At 43.2% G+C, this 27665-nt stretch overlaps 2 protein-coding genes across 7 annotated transcripts; both read left to right on the forward strand.

The window, feature by feature from the left end:
* Positions 1 to 1276: 1276 nt before the first annotated feature.
* Positions 1277 to 15569, forward strand: LOC115164364 (septin-5). Of its 3 annotated transcripts, XM_029716769.1 has the most exons (12): positions 1277 to 1423; positions 1585 to 1598; positions 10671 to 10761; positions 11389 to 11475; positions 11587 to 11710; positions 12425 to 12559; positions 12815 to 12932; positions 13172 to 13273; positions 13427 to 13523; positions 13870 to 14005; positions 14209 to 14311; positions 14422 to 15569. In XM_029716769.1, the coding sequence occupies exons 1-12, from the start codon at positions 1378 to 1380 to the stop codon at positions 14485 to 14487; spliced, it is 1119 nt and encodes a 372-aa protein (XP_029572629.1). In that variant the 5' UTR covers positions 1277 to 1377; the 3' UTR covers positions 14488 to 15569. The 3 variants fall into 3 exon arrangements, with proteins under 3 accessions (XP_029572629.1, XP_029572630.1, XP_029572628.1); XM_029716770.1 differs by lacking the exons at positions 1277 to 1423; positions 1585 to 1598 and adding an exon at positions 9296 to 9481; XM_029716768.1 differs by lacking the exons at positions 1277 to 1423; positions 1585 to 1598 and adding an exon at positions 9492 to 9649.
* Positions 15570 to 15701: 132 nt separating this feature from the next.
* Positions 15702 to 25056, forward strand: LOC115164366 (platelet glycoprotein Ib beta chain). Of its 4 annotated transcripts, XM_029716773.1 has the most exons (5): positions 15702 to 16634; positions 17553 to 17657; positions 22078 to 22263; positions 22610 to 22696; positions 23893 to 25056. In XM_029716773.1, exons 4-5 carry the CDS (start codon positions 22624 to 22626, stop codon positions 24561 to 24563), a joined length of 744 nt encoding a protein of 247 aa, XP_029572633.1. In that variant the 5' UTR covers positions 15702 to 16634; positions 17553 to 17657; positions 22078 to 22263; positions 22610 to 22623; the 3' UTR covers positions 24564 to 25056. The 4 variants fall into 4 exon arrangements, with proteins under 4 accessions (XP_029572633.1, XP_029572636.1, XP_029572635.1 ...); XM_029716776.1 differs by lacking the exon at positions 22610 to 22696; XM_029716775.1 differs by lacking the exons at positions 22078 to 22263; positions 22610 to 22696.
* The last annotated feature ends 2609 nt before the right edge of the window (positions 25057 to 27665 follow it).

The following is a 27665-nucleotide window of genomic DNA, read 5'->3' on the forward strand; positions in this document are numbered from 1 at the left end:
TGCTTGTTAAGTGATCATGTTAATTCAAGTGTTTTCAAACCATGCACAACCGTGTGTTGGTTAATATACTTATTTTATCGCCTAAGACGTGCACTACCAAACCTTACATCACCCTTTGTCTTTAATAGTTACATTACATTATGAGCAGTCTTAGTGTAGATATCTGTGTTTTTGTTTATTTGGTCATGTTCTTTTGGGTTTTCCTAAAGGGGGTCTTCATTTTATCACAATGATTTACTGTATGCACAGACATACTGATATCTTCTGATATTGGCTAGCTCCATGGAACGTACAATATCGAACACAATTCCATTTTCTGAAGTCCTAACTATATTCTGATTCACCATGTCTGCCAGCCCACTCTAGGCTGCTGACTGTTATACAGTGAACACACTAACGCCTCTCTGTGTTCAGCAATGTGTCATTCGTTGTTTAAGAGTGCTATCGTCAGTCAGTGTGTCATTGTCTATGTAACTTGTCTCTTTCTGCCTAGTTGATCAATAGATTTGTATCTTTGAACCGTGGAGGCATTAACCCAGCGTTTCCCAAACTCGGTCCTGGGGACCCCAAGGGGTGCATATTTAGTTGTTTGCCCTAGCACTACACAGCTGATTCAAATAATCAACTCATCAAGCTTTAATTATTTGAATCAGCTGTGTAGTGCTAGGGCAAAAACCAAAACGTGTACTCCTTAAGGTCCCTAGGACTTAATTTGGGAAACACCGCAATTAACCTAACTGTGCTTGAAACATTTTTTTAGTAGTGTCTCAACTTTTGTACTCTATTTTCAGAAATACAATTTCCATAGAAACACACTTGTTGTCAGAGTGCTTTGTTTACAGGTCATAGGTATGATGATGTGCATTTGAGTGGCCATGTAGAAAAACAACGGCAATGGGATTGAATGGAGACTGAGGTTTCTAGTTGTCAGGCCTTCTAGACCTCTATCAAATTGAAAACACTAGATAAGAAGCTGCTGTGGAAGTTGGTGTAGCAGTGTTGCTAAATGGTGAAAAGCTGATAATATCACAGAACGATGCGTGGATAGGAAGCATGACACAGTCTTATTCCCTTACACTTGGTGCACGTCTAGATGTTGAACAATTAAGATTTCGAACATATGAGTGAGAAGTTTGAACAGCATTAATTATGGAAGCTGCATACAATATTGATGATATGGACAGTAAGATCCTAGGAAACCTCTCCATCCACGATTGGGTACCACATACGAGGAGGGCGGGGTTCTGCACGATATTGCAACACCCTCTCCCACAACCTGTCTGGCTGCTGTGGTAGCGCGGAGAAGGAACTGACGCGTGCGTTTACCGAGCAGTCCGTCCGTTCTGAAGCGACACCGAGGGGAGGAGAGCGGCGAAAATGACGACCAACATCCGATACAAGAGCCGTATCCCGATCAAATCGGGTAAGCATAAGGATAATAATTACGATTATGCATAAAGGCAATTATAACGCGGTCCATTTCAATGATTGTCTTTCTCTGTCGGTCTCTCTCGCCTTCTAAATTCTCTATGGGCGTCGTTCTGCATCCTCCACCTGTGTTTCATCCCCCACAATGACCAACAGACGAGACAATTGAGGTAAGGAAAACATTTATTCCTATTTCTATAAAAAAAAGTATGTATGTACAAAATGTATCTGTGCTCAACGCTTTTGATGTAGGTCTAGGCTGTTAGGCGATACATAGAATCATATTTCATATCAAGCGTGGTAGCCTAGACACTCCGTTTTTTCCCCCAAATTCGCTTCGTATGGCGTCATATAGCTTAGATAGCCTATGTAGCAGGCCTTGGCCTAGTAAGCGTGAGCAGCATCATCATTCCGATGCCCTAAAGATTACTGTTGTTGTCATGCCACCGCAATACAGGGTAGAGGGAGCATCACACAGCCAGAAGGATAAAATGTAATTTATGCATACAGACAGAGACACAAGATGCATACGCAGCGAGTGGTACCCAAGGGCTCGCCTCTCATCCTCGGACATCCATACATCATTCTAGGCAAGCCGCTTGTTGTGGGTGTGACAGTGACCTGCTCGTTATAGTTACTGGAAAGCCTATTGGTCAAGTCAGCGAAATAACCAGCTGTTAATTATCACAGACTTTAGATCAATCTCTGTCTGCATCCTCAGTACATCACAGCTCTATATCCCCTCATTGGTGTCCCTCTGTAATCCCGGGGTTGCTTGCAATGCCAGGGTTATGGGCTTGATTTCAACGGGGGACCAGAATGAAGAAAATGTATGCACTTACTACTGTAAGTCTCTCTGGATAAGAGTGTCTGCTAAGTGACTAAAAATGTAAATCTATTGGTCAGATGAGCTCGATTTTATATATTCCCTTGAGTGAGTCCTGTGTGTGTCCATAGGTAGCTCAGGTGGAGCTTGGTGGGAGACCAGCAGCACACTGAGTCTCAGGTGTATTGATCTCCTCTCTCTTTGCTCTGGGGGTGATGATGACAGAAGCTTTAGATGCTGTTCTGTTCGTAGCTTGTTACTGGAACCTTGTGTAGCTACATTGTGAGTAGGCAGCATGCAGCAATGGTAACTAAAGGCATAATTTTAGCTATCTCAGTCAAAGCAAATTGCAGAATATAGTGTAAGGCTTCTATATCCTGGCCTTGTTGACAGTATAGTGTTACGGTCATTCAGAGGCTATGGCTCCCGTAGGTCCACTGGTCCTTGCTGATCTTTCTGGTGTTCACACATACTGCAAGCAAACATTCTTATTGTTTGAGCTGTAAGCTGGGTTTGCTGCAGATAGATTTTCAGTAAGCCTGTGAAATCACATGGGCAGCATTGCGGAATGAACCTCGCTCGAAGACCTTGACCTTGATTACTACATTACAGTTAATACAGTAGCAATAGCCTGTGTGGATTTGGAAATGTCCAGCGTGGGTGTGTATCCTCCAAGGAATTTCTTTGATTGTTTTTCCCTGTAAGGACTTTTCTCTTTTTTATATATATTGCTGAGATTTTATCATACTGTTTGTGCTATGCAAAACTGTGTTGGAGATATTCAAGTAGCATGTCTGTTGCCACAGCACACCCACACACTCTGCCTGACCTGGCCGGGTGCTTAGGGGGAGTGGTTTCGTGGATAGTGAGAGGGACTAACCAGTAGTAAAGTGTGTGTGTGTGTGTGTGTGTCAAAAGGTCTAATAGGGGGTGCTTATATTTGTCCTGTTTCACACACATACAAGTGTAGTATGGAATTGTGCTTTTTGCATATCCTACTCCGCCTGAGACCCTCAGAGAGTGGGGTCACTGCCAGGGTGTGTGTATGAGGGAGATGCAGAGAATAGTCTGGGTGAATCACATTCAAATCAACCCCTTCACCCCCCTTTGTCCTCCTCTTTCTTCCCTCCTCCTCTCTCTCCTCCTGCTATGATAATTATCGTGGGTTGGAAGCATTTTTCTCTTATGCTTCACCAAACTGGGCCTGCCAATCACAGTCTGGTGTGCTGGTATGTTGCCAGGCAACAGTTTTATCCATTTTCATCACTCTCAGACGCTGGGAGAGGAACCTATCCTCAATTCCTCAGGATGACTGACGTGTGTAGGCTTCGATTTAACGACACCCAGTTATCACAGATCTACGATGCTGTGGAATCTATAGTTCTCCTTGGCACCCGTATACTCACATGGCATGGTTTCCCAGGTCTAAATCAGGCGTGAGGAAAGATGTACTCATTCACTTCGCTACCTATGAACATACACGCCTCAGAGTTTCTGATCGAAAAGATAGTGTAGGATGGTATTCACATAATGTATTTATCGGCCGAGGCCATCCAACTCCTATTCATGGTTGTCATGGGAATTCCAAGCCTATTTTGATTCATTACCATGTTCCTACTGGCACTCTGTACAGCACTCCAAATGTATTTTCCTACCACACCCTCCAATAGATTTACATTTACTTGCTTATAGCTTTTAATAGAAAAGGCCCCTATCTGTTTATGGTTGTTTACAGTAAATTGCCTGACCTGGTAGCTCAACTTTCAACTCTCCTGAGTGTGTTCTGTGTGTTTGTCTTTGTTCTTTATCTGAACTGAAATGTTTCTGCTCTCTGGCACCTGATGTCATTGTCATGCCGAAAACATGTATGCAATGCCAATGATCCAGTAGAGTGAGTGTGTGTGTGTGTGAGTAAGAGAGGGAGTTCACGACCACACACACGTGAATAACAAGTTTATCTCTAACCCCAGGTCTCCCTCTCTCCCTGTACAGCTTGCCGTGTTTCAGCCTTTGGGTAGGCGTTTAAAAAGCTGTTGAAAATAACCCATGCCTGACCCATTTTCAAGAATGAAGAGTTTGGGTGACCTCGATAACTTGGAGATTAGATGATGTTTGGGGGGGGGGGGGGGGGGATCAGAGATTTGGGAGCTAAGATCTAATGAAAATGATGAGGAGAATTAGAGGACTACCTTTACCTCCTACTGTGGGAAGAAAAGCTCCCTTGAGGAATTTAGAAAGATGCTTAACTGACAACTGTAAGATGAATGAAAGCCATATAATGGACCATTAGGAAGCGGAACCTTCTTACTATGGTGACGCAAATTGAGCCGATAAACGCTAAACACAGATTCTGCATCGTTTAGAGGACATTACCAAACACTATCTGATAATGAAATAATAAAATGTGTTGTCATTATGGCACGCCCAGTTAAACCTGTCCTTGGCAAACACAATAAAGGCCATCAGTGTGTGAACACTTGTTTTCTTCCACTCGTCTGCAGGAATGTCTAGTTCCCAGCACCTGTGACGCAATAGCTTTTTCCACTGTATTGTATCCTGGGGGACTCCCTGGTGACCAGCCTCTTGCTGCTGAATGGGCAGATGCTAATGCTAGGATACGCTGGTCAAGTGTCCCTCTATTCCCCCAGTTTTAAACCCCTGTCCCATTCCCGCCTAGGCAATTCATGTAGATCTGAAAGGATCATACGGTGCATTCGGAAAGTATTCAGACCCCTTGACCTTATCCACATTTTGTTACCTTACAGCCTTATTCTAAAATTGATTTCAATAAAAAAAAAAAACATTTTTTCATCAATCTACACACAATACCCCATGATGACAAAGCGAAAACAGGTTTAGAATTTTTTTTTGCATATGTATAAAAAAAGAGCATAAAAAGCATTTAGACCCTTTGCTATGAGACTCGAAATTGAGCTCAGGTGCATCCTGTTTCCATTGATCATCCTTGAGATGTTTCTACAACTTGATTGGAGTTCCCCTATGGTAAATTCAATTGATTGGACATGATTTGGAAAGGCACACACCTGTCTATATAAGGTTCCACAGTTGGCAGTGCACGTCAGAGCAAAAACCAAGCCATGAGGTCAAAGGTATTGTCCGTAGAGCTCCGAGACATGATTTTGTCAAGGCACAGATCTGGGGAAGGGTACCAAAAAAATGTCTGCAGCATTGAAGGTCCCCAAGAACAGTGGCCTCCATCATTCTTAAATGGAAGAAGTTTGGAACCACCAAGATTCTTCCTAGAGCTGGCCGCCCGGCCAAACTGAGCAATTGGGGGAGAAGGGCCTTGGTCAGGGAGGTTACCAAGAACCCGATGGTCACTCTGGCAGAGCTCCGGAGATCCTCTGTGGAGATGAGAGAACTTTCCAGAAGGACAACCATCTCTGCAGCACCCCACCAATCAGGCCTTTATGGTAGAGTGGCCAAACGGAAGCTACTCCTCAGTAAAAGGCACATGACAGCCCGCTTGGATTTTGCCAAAAGGCACCTAAAGGACTCTCAGACCATGAGAAACAATATTCTCTGTTCTGATGAAACCAAGATTGAACTCTTTGGCCTGAATGCCAAGCATCACGTCTGGAGGAAATCATGCTGTGGGGATGTTTTTCAGTGGCAGGGACTGGGAGACTAGTCAAGATCGAGGGAAAGATGAATGTAGCAAAGTACAGAGAGTTCCTTGATAGACCTGCTCCAAAGCGCTTAGGACCTCCAGACTGGGGTGAAGGTTCACCTTCCAATAGGACAACGACCCTAAGCACACAGCCAAGACCACGCAGGAGTGGCTTCGGGACAAGTCTCTGAATGTCCTTGAGTGGCCCAGCCAGAGCCCGGACTTGAACCCGATTGAACATCTCTGGAGAGACCTGAAAATAGCTGTGCAGCGATGCTCCCCATCCAACCTGACAGAGCTTGAGAGGATCTGCAGAGAAGAATGGGAGAAATTTCCCAAATATAGGTGTGCCAAGCTTGTAGCGTCATACCCAAGAAGACTCGAGACTGTAATCGCTGCCAAAGGTACTTCAACAAAGTACTGAGTAAAGGGTCTGAATACTTATGTAAATGTGATATTATTATTTTTTTCCTTTTTGTGTGTGTTTTTACACATTTGCAAAGCTGTATTTGCTTTGTCATTATGGGGTATTGTGTGTAGATTGGGGGGGGGGGGGACAATTGAATCCATTTTAGAAAAAGGCTGTAACTTAACAATGTGGAAAAAGTCAAGTGGTCTGAATACTTTCCAAATGTATGTGGTGGCTAACAGTTCCACCTTGTGATCTGATAGGTCTTTAGAGATCTACTGAAGTGCTTACAAGGATGGGCTACGGGTCAATTTGGCGCTAGGCTGTGGAAGAGCCTATTGTTTTGCTGAATAGATAGACGCTAACGCTAGGCTACGCAATGCTAGCCAAGTGTCCTTTAGAAGGCCTATTGTTGCCAGGCCAATTACACGCTGTTAGATTAGCATGCTGAAGAGCCTAGCACCCAGAGACTCACATCTCCAAGGAGAACAAACACTACGGATGGGGGGATGGGGGTCCAAAGAGCTTCTCTTTCTCTCATTCTCATCTTCAGTCTCTCAATCTTTCAAATTCCACCGTCGTTCCCCCTCTTTCTCTTCATCTCTACCTCCCTCCATTCCGCTCTCTATCCCCCTTTCTCTTTATCACCTTCCCTTTCTCTGTACGCATCTTTGGTCTATCACCCTGCCACCATTTGTTTCTGCTTTCGTACTTAATTGTGTGTAAAGGCATGGTTGGACAGGACTGAGATGTCTTCAGGAAAGGTCACCTCTCTTTATATCTACATCACAGAATGTATCCTCTCCACATCTTCTGTCTCTGGAGGTGTGTGTGTGTGTAACATGAGTGTCTATGTATTTGCGTACTTGTCCACAGTAATAGGTGTGTAGTTTACTGCTGTGGCCTTTTTCAGAAGAGCTTCCTGAAAGACCACAACAGTAAACAAGTAGACCAGTGCATCTAACTGTGTGACTGACTGATCTCTGGATCCATGCCTCTGGACCCAGCAGGAACGCTGTGTGTCTCTAAAGGGAAGGAAGTCACTGAGCATTCAGACTGTATATATTTGACTTCTAGTTGCGGTCAGCTGTGTGTGTGTGTGTGTGTCTCTCACTCTGTCATCAGAAGGACTGGGCTTGGCCTCGGATGACTGTCAACATTTAATCCCCAGCACCTCACATTGTGGAGTGTTTTGACTGGCTAGCCCCTAATAACGCACAGGCAGAGCCCAAGGTATCTGTGGTTGTGTCCCAATGGGCCCTGGTCAAAAGTAGTGCTCGATGAATGGAATAGGGTGCCATTTGGGAAGCATACAGTGTGATAGTCACAGCAGACAGACAGCTTACTGGTTTCTCCTCATATTTCATCCACAGAGGTCAGGACAGACAGACACAGGAAGTAATGGATGGGCTAGAGATGGTTATTACTGCCTGACTGTGTCCCTGAAAAGTGGCTTCCACATGGCCTCCCTTAAACACTGTCCATAGGATGTGCTTTATTAAACTGATGTCAGCTGTATCCATGTGTGTATGTTTACGTGTGTGCATGTGCACCAGGTTGTGTGGGTGTGTGTGACGTTGAGTGAGAGAGAGCTCAAGGTGGCCAGTGAGAGAGGGAGGGGCCTGAAGAGGTCTATTGTGATGTCACTCTAGGACCTCTGTTCTATTCAGATGAATCCCCCCTTTTTTGTTTCACTCTCAAGTCAAGTTTTCCGTCAATTGCTGGTATCTTATGTGTTCCTATCTCTTCCTAAAAACAATAGCCTGGCTATATAGCACAGAACATTTCTGCTGCCAATGCCTTCATAATGTACTGTACCATGTTCTGTGAAGCTGGGCTCCCAAGAGGCGCAGCGGACTAAGGCACTGCATCTCAGTGCAAGAGACATCACTATAGTCCCTGGTTCGAATCCAGGCTGTATCACATCCGGCCGTGATTGGGAGTCCCATAGGGTGGCGCACAATTGGCCCAGTGTCGTCCGGGTTTGGCTTGGGTAGGCTGTCATTGTAAATAAGAATTTGTTCTTAACTGACTTGCCTAGTTAAATACATTTTTTAAATAAAAGCTCTGTCTCCCTCATGTGAAGTAGCTTGGTATTACAGCTTCTGGAGACGTCCCATGAAGAAAGCTCCTTGGGATCCACAGTGTGTTCAGGCTTTTGTTCCAACCCTGCACTAATACATCTGATACAGCTATTCAAGAGCTTGATTAGAAGTTACACGAACATACCATAGATAGAATGGGCAACATTTACAGAGGACATTCTGTCTGGGGTATCATAGCGTTCTGAGCTCCAGTTGTCCTGAAACCTGTGTCCCGTCCTGAACCCACCCACACACACACCATGGGCCAACATCTGGCAACAATTGTCCACCACGCCCTGTCTTGTTTCACAGTGTGTGGAGTAGTGGGACCTCTGGTACCACTCTGGTACCGCTACACACATTTCTAATGAGAGAACGGCTCCTTTCATTCTTTGTGTAATTTCCACAGCCATGACTTGTATGGCTGATGCGCAGTCTAGACGTTGGCTAGGTTCTTCATTTAATCATTCATCTCTGGCTAGTGTTTTCCCAGGGGTGAGTTGAGAGTCCCTACTAGCTTCACTAAGCTCTATGTGACCGATTACTGACTCGTACAAGTCCACACTTGAACCACACAGAGGGTTTGTATCTCTGTTAAAGGACACTGTGTCCTTTGACAAATGATCGCTGTTATGGTCAGATATGGGCTAGATTGTTTAGCCCTCTCCTGTCTGTCTCTCTCGCTCTGGGCTGATATAGGTCGTTACTGTAGCAGTCAATGCTTTATTTATCTAACGGTCGAAAAGGGGGAGGGACAACAGGGTGAATGAGTGTCTTTTTATTCCTTCACATTCCCCCTCCGTCCCTCACTCTCTCCCCCATCCCTCGCTTCCTCCCCTAAACTGCTACCTCTTACTACCTTTCGCGCTCTCTCTCCTCCCATTTTATTTCCTCCTGTCAACCCCCCCCCCCCCCTTATTAGCTCTCGCTCACCTCTGTCAGTATTCCTCCCTACCTGTCTGAACAGGGAGCAGTGGGGCAGAGGAGAAAGAGAGGAAATAAAGGGAGATGAGGAGAGAAGGAGTAGAAACAAAGGAGCAGGAACAAAGGACAAAACAGGAAAGACGAGTGTGGACGAACGGAGGGTTACAGAGGAGTAGAGGGTGTGTAAGAGAAGCGTTCTGGCTGCGTGTGAAGAGGTTGCTCTGTTTTTGTCCTCCGTTGGAAAACATTTCCCCTATTGGTGTTGGCTTGGTATGGATGCTATCATGCTGCAGGAGAAACTGGTGGAACGCTTGCTTTGCCCTCGAGTCAGAACCTCCAGGCAGAAGGTAAAAATCTGGAACAGGCGAGAGAGGGGATAGAGGGACACTGAGGAGAGAGAAAATGGAGGGGAGGAAAGAGAAGGGAGAGGGGGGTCAATGTCTCACACACCCACGTCAGCTAACTTTCATAAAGACACCTTTCCCCCTCTAACATGTCATGTTAGTATAGAGGTGGATAGGACATACTGTTGTCTTATGTCATGTCCTGATGGGTTCATGACAGATTTATGGATAGTTTGTTTGTTCTGTCTGTGGGATTTGTGTTCCCACACACACCCTAGAAGTAAACCAGAAGTTCATATTATTCCTCATAGGTTATGAATCCAGCTCTGTAGATTTCCGTGTTCTCTGTGTGTGACTTCAGCCCTGGCTCTATTCCATGTCTACGCATGCTGTGTTTTGTTTGTGTGTGTATGTGCGTGTGTGTGTGGTTAGTTAAGCCGTGCCCCAGGGGCTGTCGGAAATGCATATGACAGGTTATGACAACTTATAATAGACCCTCACTGAGTATTTCTTTGGCATGTGTGTTTGTTTTGGGTTTAAAAAGGACCATTCAGGCCTGGTCAATACAGCCTCTGTTGGCTGGCAGACTCTGGCCTTGGTAGACTGGCAAGGCTGTGTGTGTGTGGAGTCTTCAGTTCTGTACGGTCTGCGTTAGGAGCAGCTTTGGATGATGTGTGAATGGTATCAGAAGGGGATGGGGAGAGCTGCCAGATAGACAGCTGTGCACGCCATTGTGTAGTGGAAAAGTCATAGATCGGTCATACTTTTCTCTCACTGTGTGTGGAAAAAGCACAGGGCCCGGTCTTAGAGATTCAAAATGGAATGTTATGAATGCAGTTTCCCCCTTTCCTCCCTCCTATTGTCAATGGAATTTTCCAAACTGTAATTGTAGCATGGTGGGTGGAGTTTGAATTTCAACTGTATTTTAATTTCAATGGTAGTTTTGCGCTCATTCAGCTCTTGGGGATGTTGCTTTGAATTGATCTCTCTCTCTCTCTCTCTCTCTCTCTTTCTCTTCTCTCAGGAGAAACAGTATGTGGGTTTTGCTACCCTCCCTAACCAGGTGCACAGGAAGTCAGTGAAAAAGGGATTTGACTTCACCCTCATGGTTGCCGGTCAGTGAAAGTATTGATTGTAGCTTTCTTAAAGAAGTAAAACAACCCAGTGCTATTAAGTACTTAGTGTGTGTTCATGAATGTTCTCTCTGGCCTCCCGAGTGGCGCGGTGGTCTAAGGCACTGCATCGCAGTTGCTAGCTGTGCCACTGGAGATTTGTCGCAGCCGGCCCCGACCGGGAGACCAATGGGGCTGCGCACAATTGGCCCAGTGTCGTCCGGGTTAGGGGAGGGTTTGGCCGCCACGGCTGTCCTTGTCCCATCGCACTCTAGCGACTCCTGTGGCGGACCGGACGCAGTGCACGCTGACATGGTCGCCAGGTGTACAGTGTTTCCTCCGACACATTAGTGCGGCTGACTTCCGGGTTGGATGTGCATTGTGTCAAGAAGCAGTGCGGCTTGGTTGGGTTGTGTTTCGGAGGACGCACGGCTCTCGACCTTCGCCTCTCCCGAGTCCGTACGGGAGTTGCAGCGTTGACAGAAGACTGTAACTACCAATTGGATACCACGAAATTGGGGAGAAAAAGGGGTAAAAATAAATAAAAAATGTTCACTCCGTGTTGGCTGTGTGTGCGTTGCTGACTGTTAGAAACATGTTGTATAATGCTGTATGTATGTCATGTTACAGGAGAGTCTGGTATGGGTAAATCTACTCTGGTCAACAGCCTGTTCCTCACAGACCTGTACAAGGACAGGAAACTTCTCAATGCTGAGGGTGAGTAACACACACACACCTTCAAATGTCAACAACAGCAAAATAAAATGCCATCTCATCAGAGGTTCTCTTCCCTCCCTTCCTCCCTACCTCTCGCCTTCCCTTTCTCAGAGCGTATCAACCAGACAGTAGAGATCATTAAGCACACGGTGGACATTGAGGAGAAAGGAGTGAAGCTGAAGCTGACCATTGTAGACACGCCGGGCTTTGGAGACGCTGTCAACAACAATGAATGGTGGGACCTCTCTAGTCCTCGACTAATCCTGGCCTAGCCCTGCCCTGATCCTACAGACTCTCTAACCTTTTACTGCAGTGGGCTAAATCAGGGTCACACACAGAGATTCTTGGAAGTCTTAAACAAATCTACTTTGAAACAGAAGTATAAACCTCCTACACATGGTTATGGGCTTAAAAAAGAAGACACCTGTACCATGTCAGTTATAGAGTTTAAATCTATTACATTTTGAGTTTGTTTCCCAATATTACACTTCATAAACTGTGTGGTTTGAGCCCTGAATGCTGGTTGGCTGAAAGCCATGGTATATCAGACAGTATACCACGGGTTTGACCCCCAATTTCTTATTTTCTTTACTGTTCTAATTACGTTTATATTAGCAATAAGGCCTGGGGAGGTGTGGTATATGGCCAGTATATTTTAGCGGTGATATTTTGCCCGCCTTATTGCTTAATTATATACATCACAGAAGACTGAAATGTAACGAAACCATTTGACATAGAAACACCCGATTTTCAGCTTAAAAAAAAGGGTTTATTAATAACATTCCAGCCATGAGCCCACTAGAGGGCAATTTGGTCATTTTGACTGCAGGAAAGGGGTACGACTTCTGTATGGGTTAGTAGATTGACCTAAAATAGGAATGATGGCGGCAATGAATCTTGTATGTTGTTCCTGCAAGCCTTGACTGATTTGTGTCGTGTGCGAGTGCAGCTGGAAGCCCATCACCGACTACATTGACCAGCAGTTTGAGCAGTACTTCAGGGACGAGAGTGGACTGAACAGGAAGAACATCCAGGACAACAGAGTCCACTGCTGCCTCTACTTCATACCTCCATTTGGACACGGGTAACACGCATACACAGACAGAAGAATGTGATGGGCTAGTGACCGGTAGAGCTGTGATGACTAGATCGTAATGAAACATCCTTAGTGTGATGACAGGAGGAGGATATACCTTTAGGATACTATGGAAACAGCACCAATACAACTCAACCAGCAAACACTGTTATTATTCTCCACCTTACTCATAGTCAGTGGTGCACTTTTCCTCCATGGCACGCGCACACACACACTGACCAGGTTGTCTCCTATCCCTTGTAGACTGCGTCCAGTAGATGTGGAGTTTATGAAGGCTCTCCATGAGAAGGTGAACGTGGTTCCTCTCATCGCCAAGGCTGACTGTCTCACTCCCAGCGAGATCAAGAAATTCAAAGACAGGGTGAGTCCATCAGAGCAGACAGACTGCAACTGCTGAAGCAGGTCTCGCGTTACGATGGTAAGGCTGGCTGCAGGAACGTTGGGAAGTTAGTCATTTTAATTTGGTTTAGTTAAGAGCAACTCCCTCAGAGCTTCTGCACTCCCCCTCCAAACAATGTCTCACCCAGTGCAATGTGGCGTGTGTGTGTGTGTGTGTGTGTGTGTGTGTGTGTGTGTGTGTGTGTGTGTGTGTGTGTGTAGGTCCGTGATGAGATTGAGAGGTTTGGCATTAAGGTGTACCAGTTCCCAGAGTGTGACTCTGATGAGGACGAGGAGTTTAAACAACTGGACAAAGAACTGAAGGTGAGACACACAGCTGGAGCCACACAGCTGGAGCCACACAGCTGGAGACTGAACATCAATAAGACATCTACAAGTGGAACGAGACCACTAAACTCAACCATCCCTTGTCAATCTATCATGCCAAATCCTGTGTGTGTGTGCGTGTGTGTGTAGGAGTGCTGTCCGTTTGCAGTGATTGGCAGTAACACAGTGGTTGAGGCCAGGGGCCAGAGAGTAAGAGGGAGACTTTACCCATGGGGCATTGTGGAAGGTGGGTGACAACAATGGAAGACACAACAATATTACTCAGGGTTTTGACTCTAAGTTGCATGGTAGAGCATGCTTTTCCTCACATATGACAATTTTTGAAGGAAAAATTACTAACTCAAACTATGAAAAACGACCAACTATCGCTATGTCTCAACCAATGCATTATGATTAGGCTCAGGAGTTTTCTTGCTCAGGAGTTTTCTTGCTCAGAACACTTGGTCAAGTAGAAATTCATGTCCCTAATATTACACAGTGCATCAGTTCTGGTGGATACAACAGAAGGAATGTTTTATCTTAGCAAATCATGTCAGTGTAATATGACCCAGTTTGTCGGTTTTGTGTTTCAGTGGAGAACCAGTCTCACTGTGACTTTGTGAAGCTGAGGAACATATTGATCCGCTCCCACATGCACGACCTCAAAGACGTGACCTGTGACGTGCACTATGAGAACTACAGAGCGCAGTGTATACAGGACATGACCAGGTGTGTGTGTATGTTTGCGTGCACGGGTGTGTGTGTATGTGTATATGTATGTATACAGTCGAGGTCAGAGAGAAAGCAAAAGAAAGTATGAGTAGCTTGGTTTATTGCTGGTGTTGAGATTCTTATCTTTAGTTTTGTTTATTAATATTGCATGTCCTTGTGTATGAGTCTGTATTCATGTTACCTGTGTCTTTTCCCCTAAGTAAACTGACGCAGGACAACCGAATGGAGAGCCCGATCCCCATGTTGCCCCTGCCCACCCCCGACGTGGAGACCGATAGACTCATCAAGATGAAAGATGAAGAGGTAATTATGGGTAACATCACCAAAACAGGCTAGTCTCCAGTTTCTAGAAAGATGTCCTGCGAGAAAAGACAAAAATGGCATTACCACTCACTCACTCTCTTTCTCTGCAGTTGGCGAGGATGCAGGAGATGCTGAATAAGATGCAGCAGCAGATCCATGATGGGAAGGACCAGTGAGTGCCTCCCCGGCAGACCAAGACTACAGCCCCATCTGCTGACCAGCCACTGATTTACATCCAAAACTTCAGACGAACAAATGCAAAAAGTACCATACATACCAACATGTTATTTACTGATATAATCAGCGTTGGGGGGGGGAGATAAACAGTTGCTGTATATTCATTGGTCATGGATTGGTCTGGATTTTGTTTTTTTACTGTACCTGGTGTCCATTTTGAACCCCATTTAATATTATGAACAGTCCTCATAGCATATGACATAATATAAACATGTTATTTAAATGACCTGTTAAATGTATCTAATTTATGAATATGCTGAATACTTTTGGGATATTCTGTCAGGTTATGAATACGCGTAAGATGTTTTGGAAAACGGCAATATTACTGATGTTAAGGTTTGAGTCTGTTGATTTTGAGTGAGTGTGTCTGTGTGATTCGAGATGTATGACCCTCTATTACGAGAACCTTATTCTGCTTTGATACTGTGAGAATCTGTTTTCCCTTTCAGTGGCATTTCTTGTGCTTTTGGTACAGACTTAATAATAGGCTACCTAAAGAATCTAAACAAATGTAACTTATTACCTTTTTACTGCTGGTCTCTACTTCAACTTGTTGGGAAGACCCTTTTCGTTTTTCTTCTTTTAACAATGTCTTGGTGCTTGCAAGTCAGATTGAAAATGTCTTCAGTGCCATTTGCTTACCTTACAGTGCATTGAGACCCTTTGACTTACATAGCTAATGAAAGGGTAGGTTCAGTAAGTGGTGCATGTGCCAGCATGCCGAAGTTACTCATAACTGCTTAGAGCTTAATTTCCACTCTCATATGATGCAATGTGTTTGTTCTTAAATGCATTTTGAGCTATGCCTCAGTACCACTATGTGATGGTAAAAATAGGCCAACTTTTAAGAGCAGCTACTGTATATGCTTTTGTCCAATATGGCATATAGTGTGTGTGTGGAGTATGCTGCCCTCTGGCTGTGTTGTTCAGGATGGTGTTTGGCTTTTTATAGTGCTTGTGCTCAGAAAACATGGGGGAACTAGTGACCTGTTTATGATGATGAATAAACAGTCTGGATTCATGTGTTTCTTTAGCTGAGTTATTTCCTAAATAAAGTATATGGTTTCTAGTACGATCTTACGGTCACTAATATTTAGGCAAGCACGGAGACCAAAAGCACAATACAGGGAACAGGGTGCCATTTCAGACATAGCCCTGAGACATCCTGTAGGCCCCATGCAGGCAGGCCTGTGTGGGGGAAGTCTTCCTTTTGTCATGACGTGGCCCTCTTTGGGTATAGCGAGTGCCTTCCCCCTCTCTCCCTCTTACACCCAGGCTCTGTTATCTCAGGTCGGAAATGTCTAGAGGAGACTCCTCATGGACAGGCATTATAGTCAGAGAGAGTTTCACAGTAGAACAAAGGAACTTCTTCTACATCCACAGAACTTGAGAACTGAACAATATCCATGTTTTGGAGAATGTGGAAACGGTCGGTGGAGAATTCAGCTACGACCGGTCCGTTTTTGTTTTATGATTGTGACCTCAGGAAAGACAGTACAGCCACATTACCATAACTCTGTTAATACAAGAGCCTTCGTTCTGAGGCCTGCATCTAATTATTGTATAAAATGAATGAGTAAAGATAACTATTTTTTTTAATTGTGTAATGTGATTTTAAACTGTTAATGTGAGAGAATTGTATTTCTGTTTAAAGTTTCACTAAGTCATTGGCCCGCCCCCATGAGCACAGACATCGATCAGCTTTTCCACAGTTCCTGAATAAAACCCCCACCTGGAGAAGCCCACTTTAGACCATGCGTACCTCGATTACCGAGAGGGCTAAGGTTTGAGTAGAGACCATGCATACCTTCAGTATAAGCAAAGGTTGTAATGGTTGTTAAACTCTGAGACTATCGATACCGACAGAATAAGAGCAAATCTTCGATACTGATTTCTAGTCTGCAGCTAGAATTTATGTCGACTGAATGCGAAGACCGACAACCGCCGAAACATCTATTCTATAAGAACATGTCTGAATGGGACTCTGAAGCATTCATTCAGACTTCATGGGAGAGAGAGAAGTTCAGATGAACTTTCCAACAGAAAGACGGACGATTCCAACAGAGATCATGACGACACACCGAGCGTAAATATATATATTGATTGCAATTATTCCCGAATGAGTGAGCGTTCATGTGCAAAGGATTAGCATTTAAATTATTATAATTATCAACTGTGTAGTGTCTTTTGTCTTTCGCGTCCTTCTCAGTCCCTTTGTCTACCAAGCCGCCATACCGGTTTAGCCCACTAGGGAACCTCCCCTGTCATTTCCTTGTAACCATATCTACTGTTTGTTTGTTATGCATTTCTGTGATTATTTAGTTAGTTAGTAAATAAATGATTAAGACAATTGATGTATGGATGATTCATAGCAGAGACTGGGTTCGTGCAGATAACCAACAATTTACGAAGTTTGCAACGAGACTAACGTGAGGTAAAGAATAATTCATTAATTAGAAGACTAATTGATCAGATATTAAAATATCTGAAGAGTTATATTAGGAAAATTATAACTTTAATCTGAAGATTTTCCTTGGTGCCCCGACTTCCTAGTTAATCACATTTACATGATTAGTTTAATCACGTAATAATAATTACAGAGAATTGACTTGATAAAATAACAGTCTTCAATTTAATGATGCCAAAGACACGACACTACTGTAGCTGAATAAAGCACTGAGTCACAGTTTATCTCCTTGGACCTCACTACCCCTCTGGCCCACAGTGTTAGATCTATCACTAACTCAACTGACTGTATGGAGCTGAATGATGGGAAGGGCCTCGCTGCAGCTATAGTATAGTTACTGTGGGAGATGGTGAACCTACGAGCCGTTGTAGGGACAGTTTACCCTGGGTTGTACCAAGAGAGAAGGAAGTATTAACTGTATACATAAATCCCCCTGAAACTTACATCTGGCCTCCCAGACAGGAGCATCTATGGGCAGTGATAAGGAATAAAATGCTGCTGGCATGAAATAGATATGTCCTTCCTGTGTCCCATCAGGGTGCTTTATCAGTGCAAGCCAGCTGTGACTTCATACACTCTCATGCCTCTGAGTGACTAGTAGCACAGTCTCACCAACCACTCCTGCCACGAACACACGCAAAGGTAAGTCACCATCTCCTAACCATAACAAGACCATTACACCTTTCAGTATGACCATAACTTTACTGTTTTATTAGGCTGTCACAGTGTCTGATTGGAGAATGGTCTCAGATGTCTGAATAACCTGTCAAAGAGAAGTTTTTCATCCAGCGGTAGTTGTAGAGAACTACTGTGGTGTATAACTGAACTGGGTATCACTTCATTTTAAGGGCTCCCTATTACAGTGTAATCACATATGTAATTACACTAACAAGTATTGTAATTGTAATAACTCATAGTTACACTTTAATAACATGTTAACCGGTGGTAATTGCAGTCTGTAATTACAGGGTTGTAACAATGAATGCTTCTTCCCCTGCTTGTTACAAATGTTAAAGTTTCCGATAGCATCTCAACGCACCGTATTTCCCCCTGCACAAACCACATGATAAGTGTTAGCCAATTGAAAACCGACCACCTCATTGACACAACTCTGCAATAAAGATCTGGAGTCTGATTCCCAGGCCCAATGGCAAAAACGGGTTTACAAACGGTTCACATCAAAAAATACCTTAAATTGTTAAATAATGGGTAAATTACTTTAAGCACCAATTAAACATTTTTAGACAGATTACATTGTAAGTCTATTAAGCTTGGTTGAATAATGGTTTCAGTGGCGATTTTAGCATGTAAATGTTGGTGGGGCAACAGAAAAAAATTGTGGGATGCATGCCAGCAAAGCCACAACACAACACCAAACAATACATTAATTGCACTAAACACTGCTATAGCTGAACCTTGTCTGGCAGCGAAACAGTTAATTCAGCCTCATTTACTGCCTTTTAAAAAAACATAGCTGATATGGCTGACTTGCTTAAACAAATGTGGTTTCTACTGACAACTGAGATGTACAAACTATGCATAAGGGGACGACAAGCGGATAAAAGGCTATCCGTAATTTTGATTAAGACATCAATGAGCGAGCTAGGACAGACGTAGTCATAACTATAATGTTCAGCACTTTTGACATGTACAGCGATAGAATTCAGAACATGGGCCATTTTTACATTGTTCTCCCTGTACACCAAGTCAAAACCGTGGGATAAATAAAGGGGGCATCTAAGCAAAGAATGAAAGCTTTTACAATATTCTATGATTACATTTCTCAAAAACAGGTTACAGGCTACATGTGCACCACCAAGTCAGAACAGTAGGCAAAATTAAGAGGTGAAAATAGACCAAATTATTAGGGTGAGGCACATGAACTACCAACAGCTTACTATACAACATACACTTTGTATTACTTTCTTAGCTACAGTATGCATATCTCCCTGGCATATTACATCATTTATGCAGCAGCATACAATACATTTTTGGACTCACCACTCATTGTTGAATTTGCGATTTCCAACTTGTTGTCTCATGTTTATGTCCAATGGCCGATGAGCACATACACGTTTTATCTATAATTTCTCTTAATTATTTATCTTCATATGACAAGGATTAAAAAGGATTTGCCAGTAGATTCTCGACTTCATTCATGATGATGACTGCTAGCTAAGATTTTGAAAGTATGATCAGTCCAATCAAAGCTACCGTAGATATAACGTGATTTGACGTCATTTTATCTGTGGCCAGTGACCTTGAGCCTTCTTGGATGGGTACTTGTAACGTAACTCTATGGCAGCACCCAAGGGGATTGCATTTTCTAAATCTACCATTAAACTTGGCGGTGACGTAGTATCCCCATGAGTGACAGAATACTGAGCCAATCACGGCGCAACACTCCATATTTTCTGCTGGCTTGCCCCACCACCACAGAAGCACTGAGCTAGGCTGAAACACTTGCATTTTGGAGCTACCTTACTCAAGAAAACAAAAAAGAGACCATGTTTGCAAGCGGCTTTATTAACTCAATGATATATATATTTTGTAATTGTTTGCATACTGATGTGTGACACATATTAATGGCAAAATAACATGTAAAACAGGCAAGCCCATTTTTTTCCCAAAACATTTGGGGCAGAGCCCCACCTGCGTGGCCACTGAATGGTTTATAAATGCACTTAAAATGGTCATAAGACCATAATGTAACCTTGCAAGGGTTTCACTATTGAGGAACATTCTCACTTTTGGATGGGATGCATTGGTGCAATTATTTATTTATCCAAAAATTAAGGCGTCATGTCAAGATCTGCCCATCTGCTCAACACACTCTAAATAAAGAAGACCTCGAACCTTCCCTCAGGAGTTGACACTGACATCATGTAACAGTCAGCAAAGAACGGGCGGAGAAGGTCAGTTTGCAAAATCTAGACATGATTGCTGAGAAAGTGTTGTAGGTCAAAAACGTCATCGCAGGAATGAGAAAGTAAGTTTTCCATGCAATTTGTTTAGCCTTTTTTGATACTTGAATTTAGCATAGTAGGTAGTTAGTAGGTAGTTATTTAGGTATCCCTGTACCCCAAGGGTATTACCTGCACGAGAGCACCGTTTGTTCTGGATGACTGTGTGATAACGCTCTCGGTAGCCAATGTGAACAAGACCTTTAAACAGGTCAACATTCACAGAGCCGCGGGGCCAGATGGATTACCAGGACTTGTACTCAAAGCATGCGCGGACCAACTGGCAAGTGTCTCCACTGACATTTTCAACCTCTCCCTGATTGAGTCTGTAATACTTACATGTTTCAAGCAGACCACCATAGTCCCTGTGCCCAAGGAAGCGAAGGTAACCTGCCTAAATGATTACCGCCCCCGTAGCACTCACGTCTGCAGCCATGAAGTGCTTTGAAAGGCTGGTCATGGCTCCCATCAACAGCATCCTCCCGGATACCCTAGACCCACACCAATTCGCATACCGCCCCAACAGATCCACAGATGACGCAATCTCAATTGCACTCCACACTGCCCTTTCCCACCTGGACAAAAGGAACACCTACAGTATGTGAGAATGCTGTTCATTGACTACAGCTCAGCATTCAACACCATAGTGCCCACGAAGCTCATCACTAAGCTAAGGACCCTGGGACTAAACACCTCCCTCTGCAACTGGATCCTGGACTTCCTGACAGGCTGCCCCCCAGGTGGTAAGGGTAGGCAACAACACATCTGCCACGCTGATTCTTAACACTGGGGCCCCTCAGGGGTGTGAACTTAGTCCCCTCCTGTACTCCCTGTTCACCCACGACTGCGTGGCCAAACACGACTCCAACACCATCATTAAGTTTGCTGACGACACAACGGTGATAGGCCTGATCACCGACAACGATGAGACAGCCTATAGGGAGGAGGTCAGAGAACTGGCAGTGTGGTGCCAGGGAAACAACCTCTCCCTCAATGTGAGCAAGACAAAGGAGCTGATCGTGGACTACAGGAAAAGGCGGGCCGAACAGGCCCCCATTAACATCAACGGGGCTGTAGTGGAGCGGGTCGAGAGTTTCAAGTTCCTTGGTGTCCACATCACCAACGATCTATAATGGTCCAAACACACAAAGACAGTCGTGAAGAGGGCACGACAACACTTTTTCCCCCCTAGGAGACTGAAAAGATTTGGCATGGGTCCCCAGATCCTCAAAAAGTTATACAGCTGCACCATCGAGAGCATCCTGACCGGTTGCATCACCGCCTGGTATGGTAACTGCTCGGCATCTGACCGTAAGGTGCTACAGAGGGTAGTGCGTACGGCCAATACATCACTGGGGCCAAGCTTACTACAATCCAGGACCTATATAATAGTCAGAGGAAAGCCCATAAAATTGCCAGAGACTCCAGTCTCCCAAGTCATAGATTATTTTCTCTGCTACTGCACGGCAAGCAGTACCGGAGTGCCAAGTCTTGGACCAAAAGTCTCCTTAACAGCTTCTACCCAAGCCATAAGACTGCTGAACAGCTAATCAAATGGCCACCCCCCCTCCAATTGTTTTGTTCACTGCTGCAACTCGCTGTTTATTATCTATGCATAGTCACTTCACCCCTACCTACATGTACAAATTACCTCCACTAACCTGTACCCCCACACACTGACTCGGTATCGGTACCCCCTGTATATAGCTTTGTTATTGTTATGTTATTGTGTTACTTTTTATTATTTTTTACTTTAGTTTATTTGGTAAATATTTTCTTAACTCTTCTTGAACTGCACTGTTGGTTAAGGGCTTGTAAGTAAGCATTTCACGCTAACGTCTACACTTGTTGTATTCGGCGCATGTGACAAATAAAGTTTGATTTGATTTGATACACACCCAGCATGTTAACGTTAGCTAGCTATATACTTGTGTCAACACAAACACTATTATTGCTAGCTGGATAACAGAACAACTGACTAGGTAACAGCTTGGTCTAGCTAGCTGTATGCCTAAACTATAGAAATCATGATGACGATAAATAGGGGTAATGTAAAGTGTCTATGCTAAATTATCATACATTCTTTTTCTCTACCACAGATTCCCACAAGGCTTCAGACTCCATGATTGGAAAATGCTTACAAAAAAGAAACTGATGAAGACAGTCAGAGACAGAGTTGTTGATTTCTATTGTTACTTGTAATGTTAAAAAGGAAGGAAAAGACAATCCCATTTTTCTAAATTAGCAAGCTATCTAGGCTACTCGCCATACTAGAGGCTACAGATGTGAGTCACCACTAAAATAGTTATTTTTATGTTATTGAGTAAGCCTATATCTTTGCTTAATCTAATTAATCAATGTATTAATCTAACAATAAAAATCCTTGTTATTTTGAAAGAAATGTAAGGTATTTTACATGTTGCAACAAAGTTGACTAAAGTAGAAGCTCATCTTTTGTTTGTAGGTATTTTCACTTGGTAATGAGTAATAAGTCATTATATAGAACTTGCTCACAGGTAACTATAAAGTTACACTTAACTTTAAATAGCAAAATCCTGTGTAACAACTAGCAACAACCTTGTACTTATGCAGATATTACAGATATGTACTCTGTGGTGTATTACTGTGTAGATTTTCTGACTTGGATGACGCTTTCAGAAGCTGATGATTCGATTGTCAGAATGGGTAACATACTTTGTAGGTACACAATAATTACAAGTAAGTACACATCAAGATATACTTCATTTTAACTAGCTACATCCTGTGTAACATCTAATAATTACATTATACTCTGTGGTGTACTTGTGGGTTTAACTTCTCACTTGGATGGCATGGAGGTTCAGCTTGTCATAATGGGTAATGTACACATTAATCAGAAGTTATTATTTTTCTTTAGAATCTGGGATGACACCCGTATGGAAGAGCCCAGTCAGTGAGGTTGACCTATATCTTATCTGTTTTTGTAAACTCAACCAAGTTAACCCATTGGGTATACACTTTTTGGGAGAAAGTGCTAGCAACAGCATTGAGTGGAGATTTTGAAGAGTGTGCATTCATGGATAAGTAATTCGAGTCTATTGAGCCTCCAACCGTTGTAATCTCAGACACCCAGAGCATCTGTCCACAAGGGGTCACAACCTTATGATCGTCAGTACTGAATCAGATGCAGCTGAGAAGAAACTAAACACTAAATAGGTGAATTTAGTGGAAACTTGCCCATTTGTAACAAGCATGGTAACAAGCATTTGTTGTTACACCGCTGTAATTACAGACTGCAATTACCACCAGCTACATGTTGTTATTACAGTGTAACTATGAGTTATTACAATTAACTACAATACTTGTTACAGTGTAATTACACGTGTAAATGTAGTGTTACCCTGAATTGTTATTAAGATCAAACGTTAGATGTCATTTTCAAATCCTCAAAATATACATTCCACAGTAGTAACTCGTTCTTCTGTGCCTGGTTAGATGTTAGTTATGTTTATAATATTAGGTTAACACTAACTCCAACTTTAACTGTTACATGGAGAGAGGCAAGGTGATCTGCCTGACCCTGCAACGCTGTCCCAAGTTGTGAATCCTCACTGTCCCATTTTTTCACAAGTTATTTTATTTCATTTAACAAGGGGACTATTCCAGTGGAGTTAATCATCACTTTTTTTTCAAGAATTCAAACTACCATCTTTGGCACCCGCTCTCCGGAAATATGTATTCCTTTGCGTGGCTATCTCCCTTGCTTGGAATGACATGTTCTCTTTTAATCACTAATTTCTCACACTAAAATGATATCTACATCCCTCACATGGCAGAGACGTCCACAGACATGAGTTGTAATTGTTTCCCCTCCACCCTTTCAGTATGACATATCCTCTCTCTCTCTCTCTCTCTCTCTCTCTCTCTCTCTCCAGAGTTGACAGTGAGGATGAGGGGGTTCCTGCCATGTGTTACCCCGCTCCTGGGTCTTCTCCTCCTCTTGTTGACCCAAGGGAGGGTTCAAGGGTCATCAAGCTGTCCCCTGTACTGCTCCTGTCATGGTGCTCGGGTAGACTGCAGCAGCCGTGCCCTCACCACCTCTTCCTTACCCTCCCGCTTACCTCCTGCCACCACCGAGCTCCATCTCCACAACAACCAGCTAACCACGCTTCCAAACAGCCTTCTGGACTTCCTCTCCTCCCTCCGCTCCGTGTCGCTCCATGGAAACCCCTGGGCGTGTGACTGCGGTGTGCTCTACCTGCGTGCCTGGCTGCTCCGACAACCTGCCAACTACACCAGCCACAGCAACATCACCTGCAGTTCCCCTCCCCGCCTGCGAGGGAGGCTGGTGGTCTACCTGGTTGAGGAGGAGGTGCTGGAGTCCTGTCACTACTGGTACTGTGACTTGGCAATGGCCTCCCAGGTGTGTTTGTTTGTGTTTGTGGCGGTGCAGGCGGGGCTGCTGGCTGCTGTGGTCGTGTTCCTGAGGAGGTTTGAGAGCCTGTCCCGCGAGGCCCGGAGGACCACAGAGGAGAGTTTGCTGGGGGAGGGGCTTATGAGTAATGAGTATAGTGAGTATGAGCCCATGAAGGACAGCATCATCTGATGAGGGGAGGGGAGGGCCAGGTAGGCAAGGAGAGAGAAGAGGAAGAGGAGACACTTGAAGGGGACAAGCTGGTGAGCAATAAAATGATGGAGCCCTTTCAGGTCTGTGGTAAGAAAAGAATGAGGATGAGGAGAAAAGGACTTGTTAGATTCACTGGAAACTGGAGATTTCAGAGAAACTCGCAGGACAAGAAATTAGGCTAAATCGAAGTGGTTCTGCATCTATTTTCAGAGACTTCTTGCAATGTGTTTGTTGGTTACATCAGTCAATAACGCTGTTAGAATAATATATCATGCTATGAATCAATAGTACATAGAATATAACATTTAATTTACATTTAATAATGCTGTTTTGTGTCATTGTTTTAAAGCTGCTATTTATAATTTATTTAGATAGCAATAATAAAACAAAACTGTAAATTGGTGCATTTTTAAAGGATACGGATGTATATATACTGAACAAAAATATAAACGCAACATGCAACAATTTCAAAGATTTTACTGAGTTACAGTTCATAGAAGGAAATTAGTCAATTGAAATTTCACATGACTAGGAATACAGATATGCATCTGTTGGTCACAGATTTTAAAAAAGATCAGAAAACCAGTCAGTGTCTGGTGTGACCACCATTTGCCTCACGGAGCGCAACACATCTCCTTCACATAGAGTTGATCCGGCTGTTGATTGTGTCCTGTAGAATGTTGTCCCACTCCTCTTCAATGGTTATGGAAACTTTCTGGATATTAGCAGTAACTGGAACATGCTGTTGTACACGTCGATCCAGAGCATCCCAAACTAGCTCAGTGGTGCAATGGGTGACATGTCTGGTGAGTATGCAAGCCATGGGGCCGTGCATTATCATGCTGAAACATGAGGTGATGGCGGCGGGTGAAAGGCACGACAATGGGCCTCAGGATCTCATTACGGTATCTCTGCATTCAAATTGGCATTGATAAAATGCAATATTGTTCATTGTCCATAGTTTGTGACTGCCCTTTCCATAACCCCACCGCCACTATGGGGTACTCTGTTTACAACGTTGACATTAGCAAACCGCTCGCCCACACAACACCAGACGTGGTCTGCGGTTGTGAGGCCGGTTGGACGTACTGCCAAATTCTCTAAAATGACGTTGGAGATGGCTTTATGGTAGAGAAATTAACATAACACTTTCTGGCAACAGCTCTGGTGGACTTTCCTCCAGTCAGCATACCAATTGCACGCTCACTCAAAACTTGAGATTGTGTTGTGTTACAAAACTGCACATTTTAGAGTGGCATTTTAATGTTTACAGCACAAGGTGCATCTGTGTAATGATCATGCTGTTTAATCAGCTTTTGATATTCCACACCTGTCAGGTGGATGGATTATCCTGGCAAAGGAGAAATGCTCACTAACAGGGATGTAAACACATTTGTGCCCAACGTTTGAGAGAAATAAGCTTTTTGTGTGTATGGAAAATTTCACGGATCTTTTATTTCAGCTCATGAAACATGGGACCAACACTTTACATGTTGCGTTTATGTTTTTGTTCAGTGTAATTACAATATGATGGTGAATCAGCACAATTTATATTTATTTGTAATACATGTTTGTGTTTATGTACTTTGATACCGCACGTTAGCTATTGGCTATTTTCTATATTTTATTTGGAGGTTTTCATTATATAACATTCCTAATCCAGCCCATTAAAAATGATATTGGAAATATGTTTGTGAATTTTCATTCCAGTCGGAATAGAAGCTTGTCTAATTGCCTGCAATGACATCCGTTTTTTAGACCTAATAACTACAGCCAGAGCCATGCATTTCTACTCTATAGATGGATTAAACTACAATAGGCTATTCCATATACTTCCACACAGCGCAGTGTAGTACACCATCATACACATACACAGTATAGCTTTGTCATAATAGCTATTGTTTGTCAGTTTCATCACATAAAACATAAATATTCACTGGATCATTCAAAAATATTGTAATGCATAAAGAAATAGCTTGCGGAATGACGTTTTAAGGAAGGAACTTTCCTACTCTGTCTGTGTCAGTGTCGGAACACAACGATTCATGTTGTTTACACGTGAGATTCAGTGGAAAATTAGCTAGCATAATGGTGAACACTTTTGAACTTCTCGATCAATCATATTTGAACATATACAGTGCCAGTCAAAAATTTGGACACACGTACTCGTTCAAGGGTTTTTCCTTATTGACTGACCTTCATGTCTTAAAGTAATGATGGACTGTCGTTTCTCTTTGCTTATTTGAGCTGTTCTTGCCATAATATGGACTTGGTCTTTTACCGAATAGGGTAAATATTGTTCTACAATGTAGACAATAGTAAAAATAAAGAAAAACCCTGGAATGAGTAGTTGTGTCCAAACATTTGACTGGTACTGTATATATATATATATATATATATATATATATAAATTATATATAATTTAGCCAAACAGAGTGGGATATACTTTACAGACTAACAACATGAAACATGGACAAATAGATAAAACTGAGTGTTTATATTTATTTAGCTTTGCACCATAGTTTTTCCACCAAATAAATTATCACACTTCCTGAATGTGGTGTCATTGTAGGAAGGGGTTGTTTTCTTAAATGGAGAATTACAACTAACAGGATGGAAAGTGATATCAGGGGCATACAGAAAAATCTTCAATAAAATAATAAATACAATAATCAGGAAAAAAACGTTATTGATGAAAGAGACTTTAACTAGGACTATAAAATAATGAAGAAAGGTTTTAAACATTGTATTATTTTATCGCTTATATTTCTTGTGGAAGTTGATAACACCTGGGGACATGGCAAAAACGTCTACATCCACTGACAAAAGTGTTGAAAATGCAGAAAATTCCCTTTCAGGATCCATATTTTGGTCTTTAAAAAAAAAAATGTACCCCTTTTTCTCCCCAATTGGTAGTAGTTACTGTCTTGTCTCATCGCTGCAACTCCCGTACGGACTCGGGAGAGGCGAAGGTCGAGAGCCGTGCGTCCTCCAAAACACAACCCAACCAAGCTGCACTGCTTTTTGACACAACGCACATCCAACCCGGAAGCCAGCCGCACCAATGTGTCACAGTAACTA

Source organism: Salmo trutta, chromosome 27 (assembly GCF_901001165.1).
Source record: "Salmo trutta chromosome 27, fSalTru1.1, whole genome shotgun sequence".
NCBI lineage: Eukaryota > Metazoa > Chordata > Actinopteri > Salmoniformes > Salmonidae > Salmo > Salmo trutta.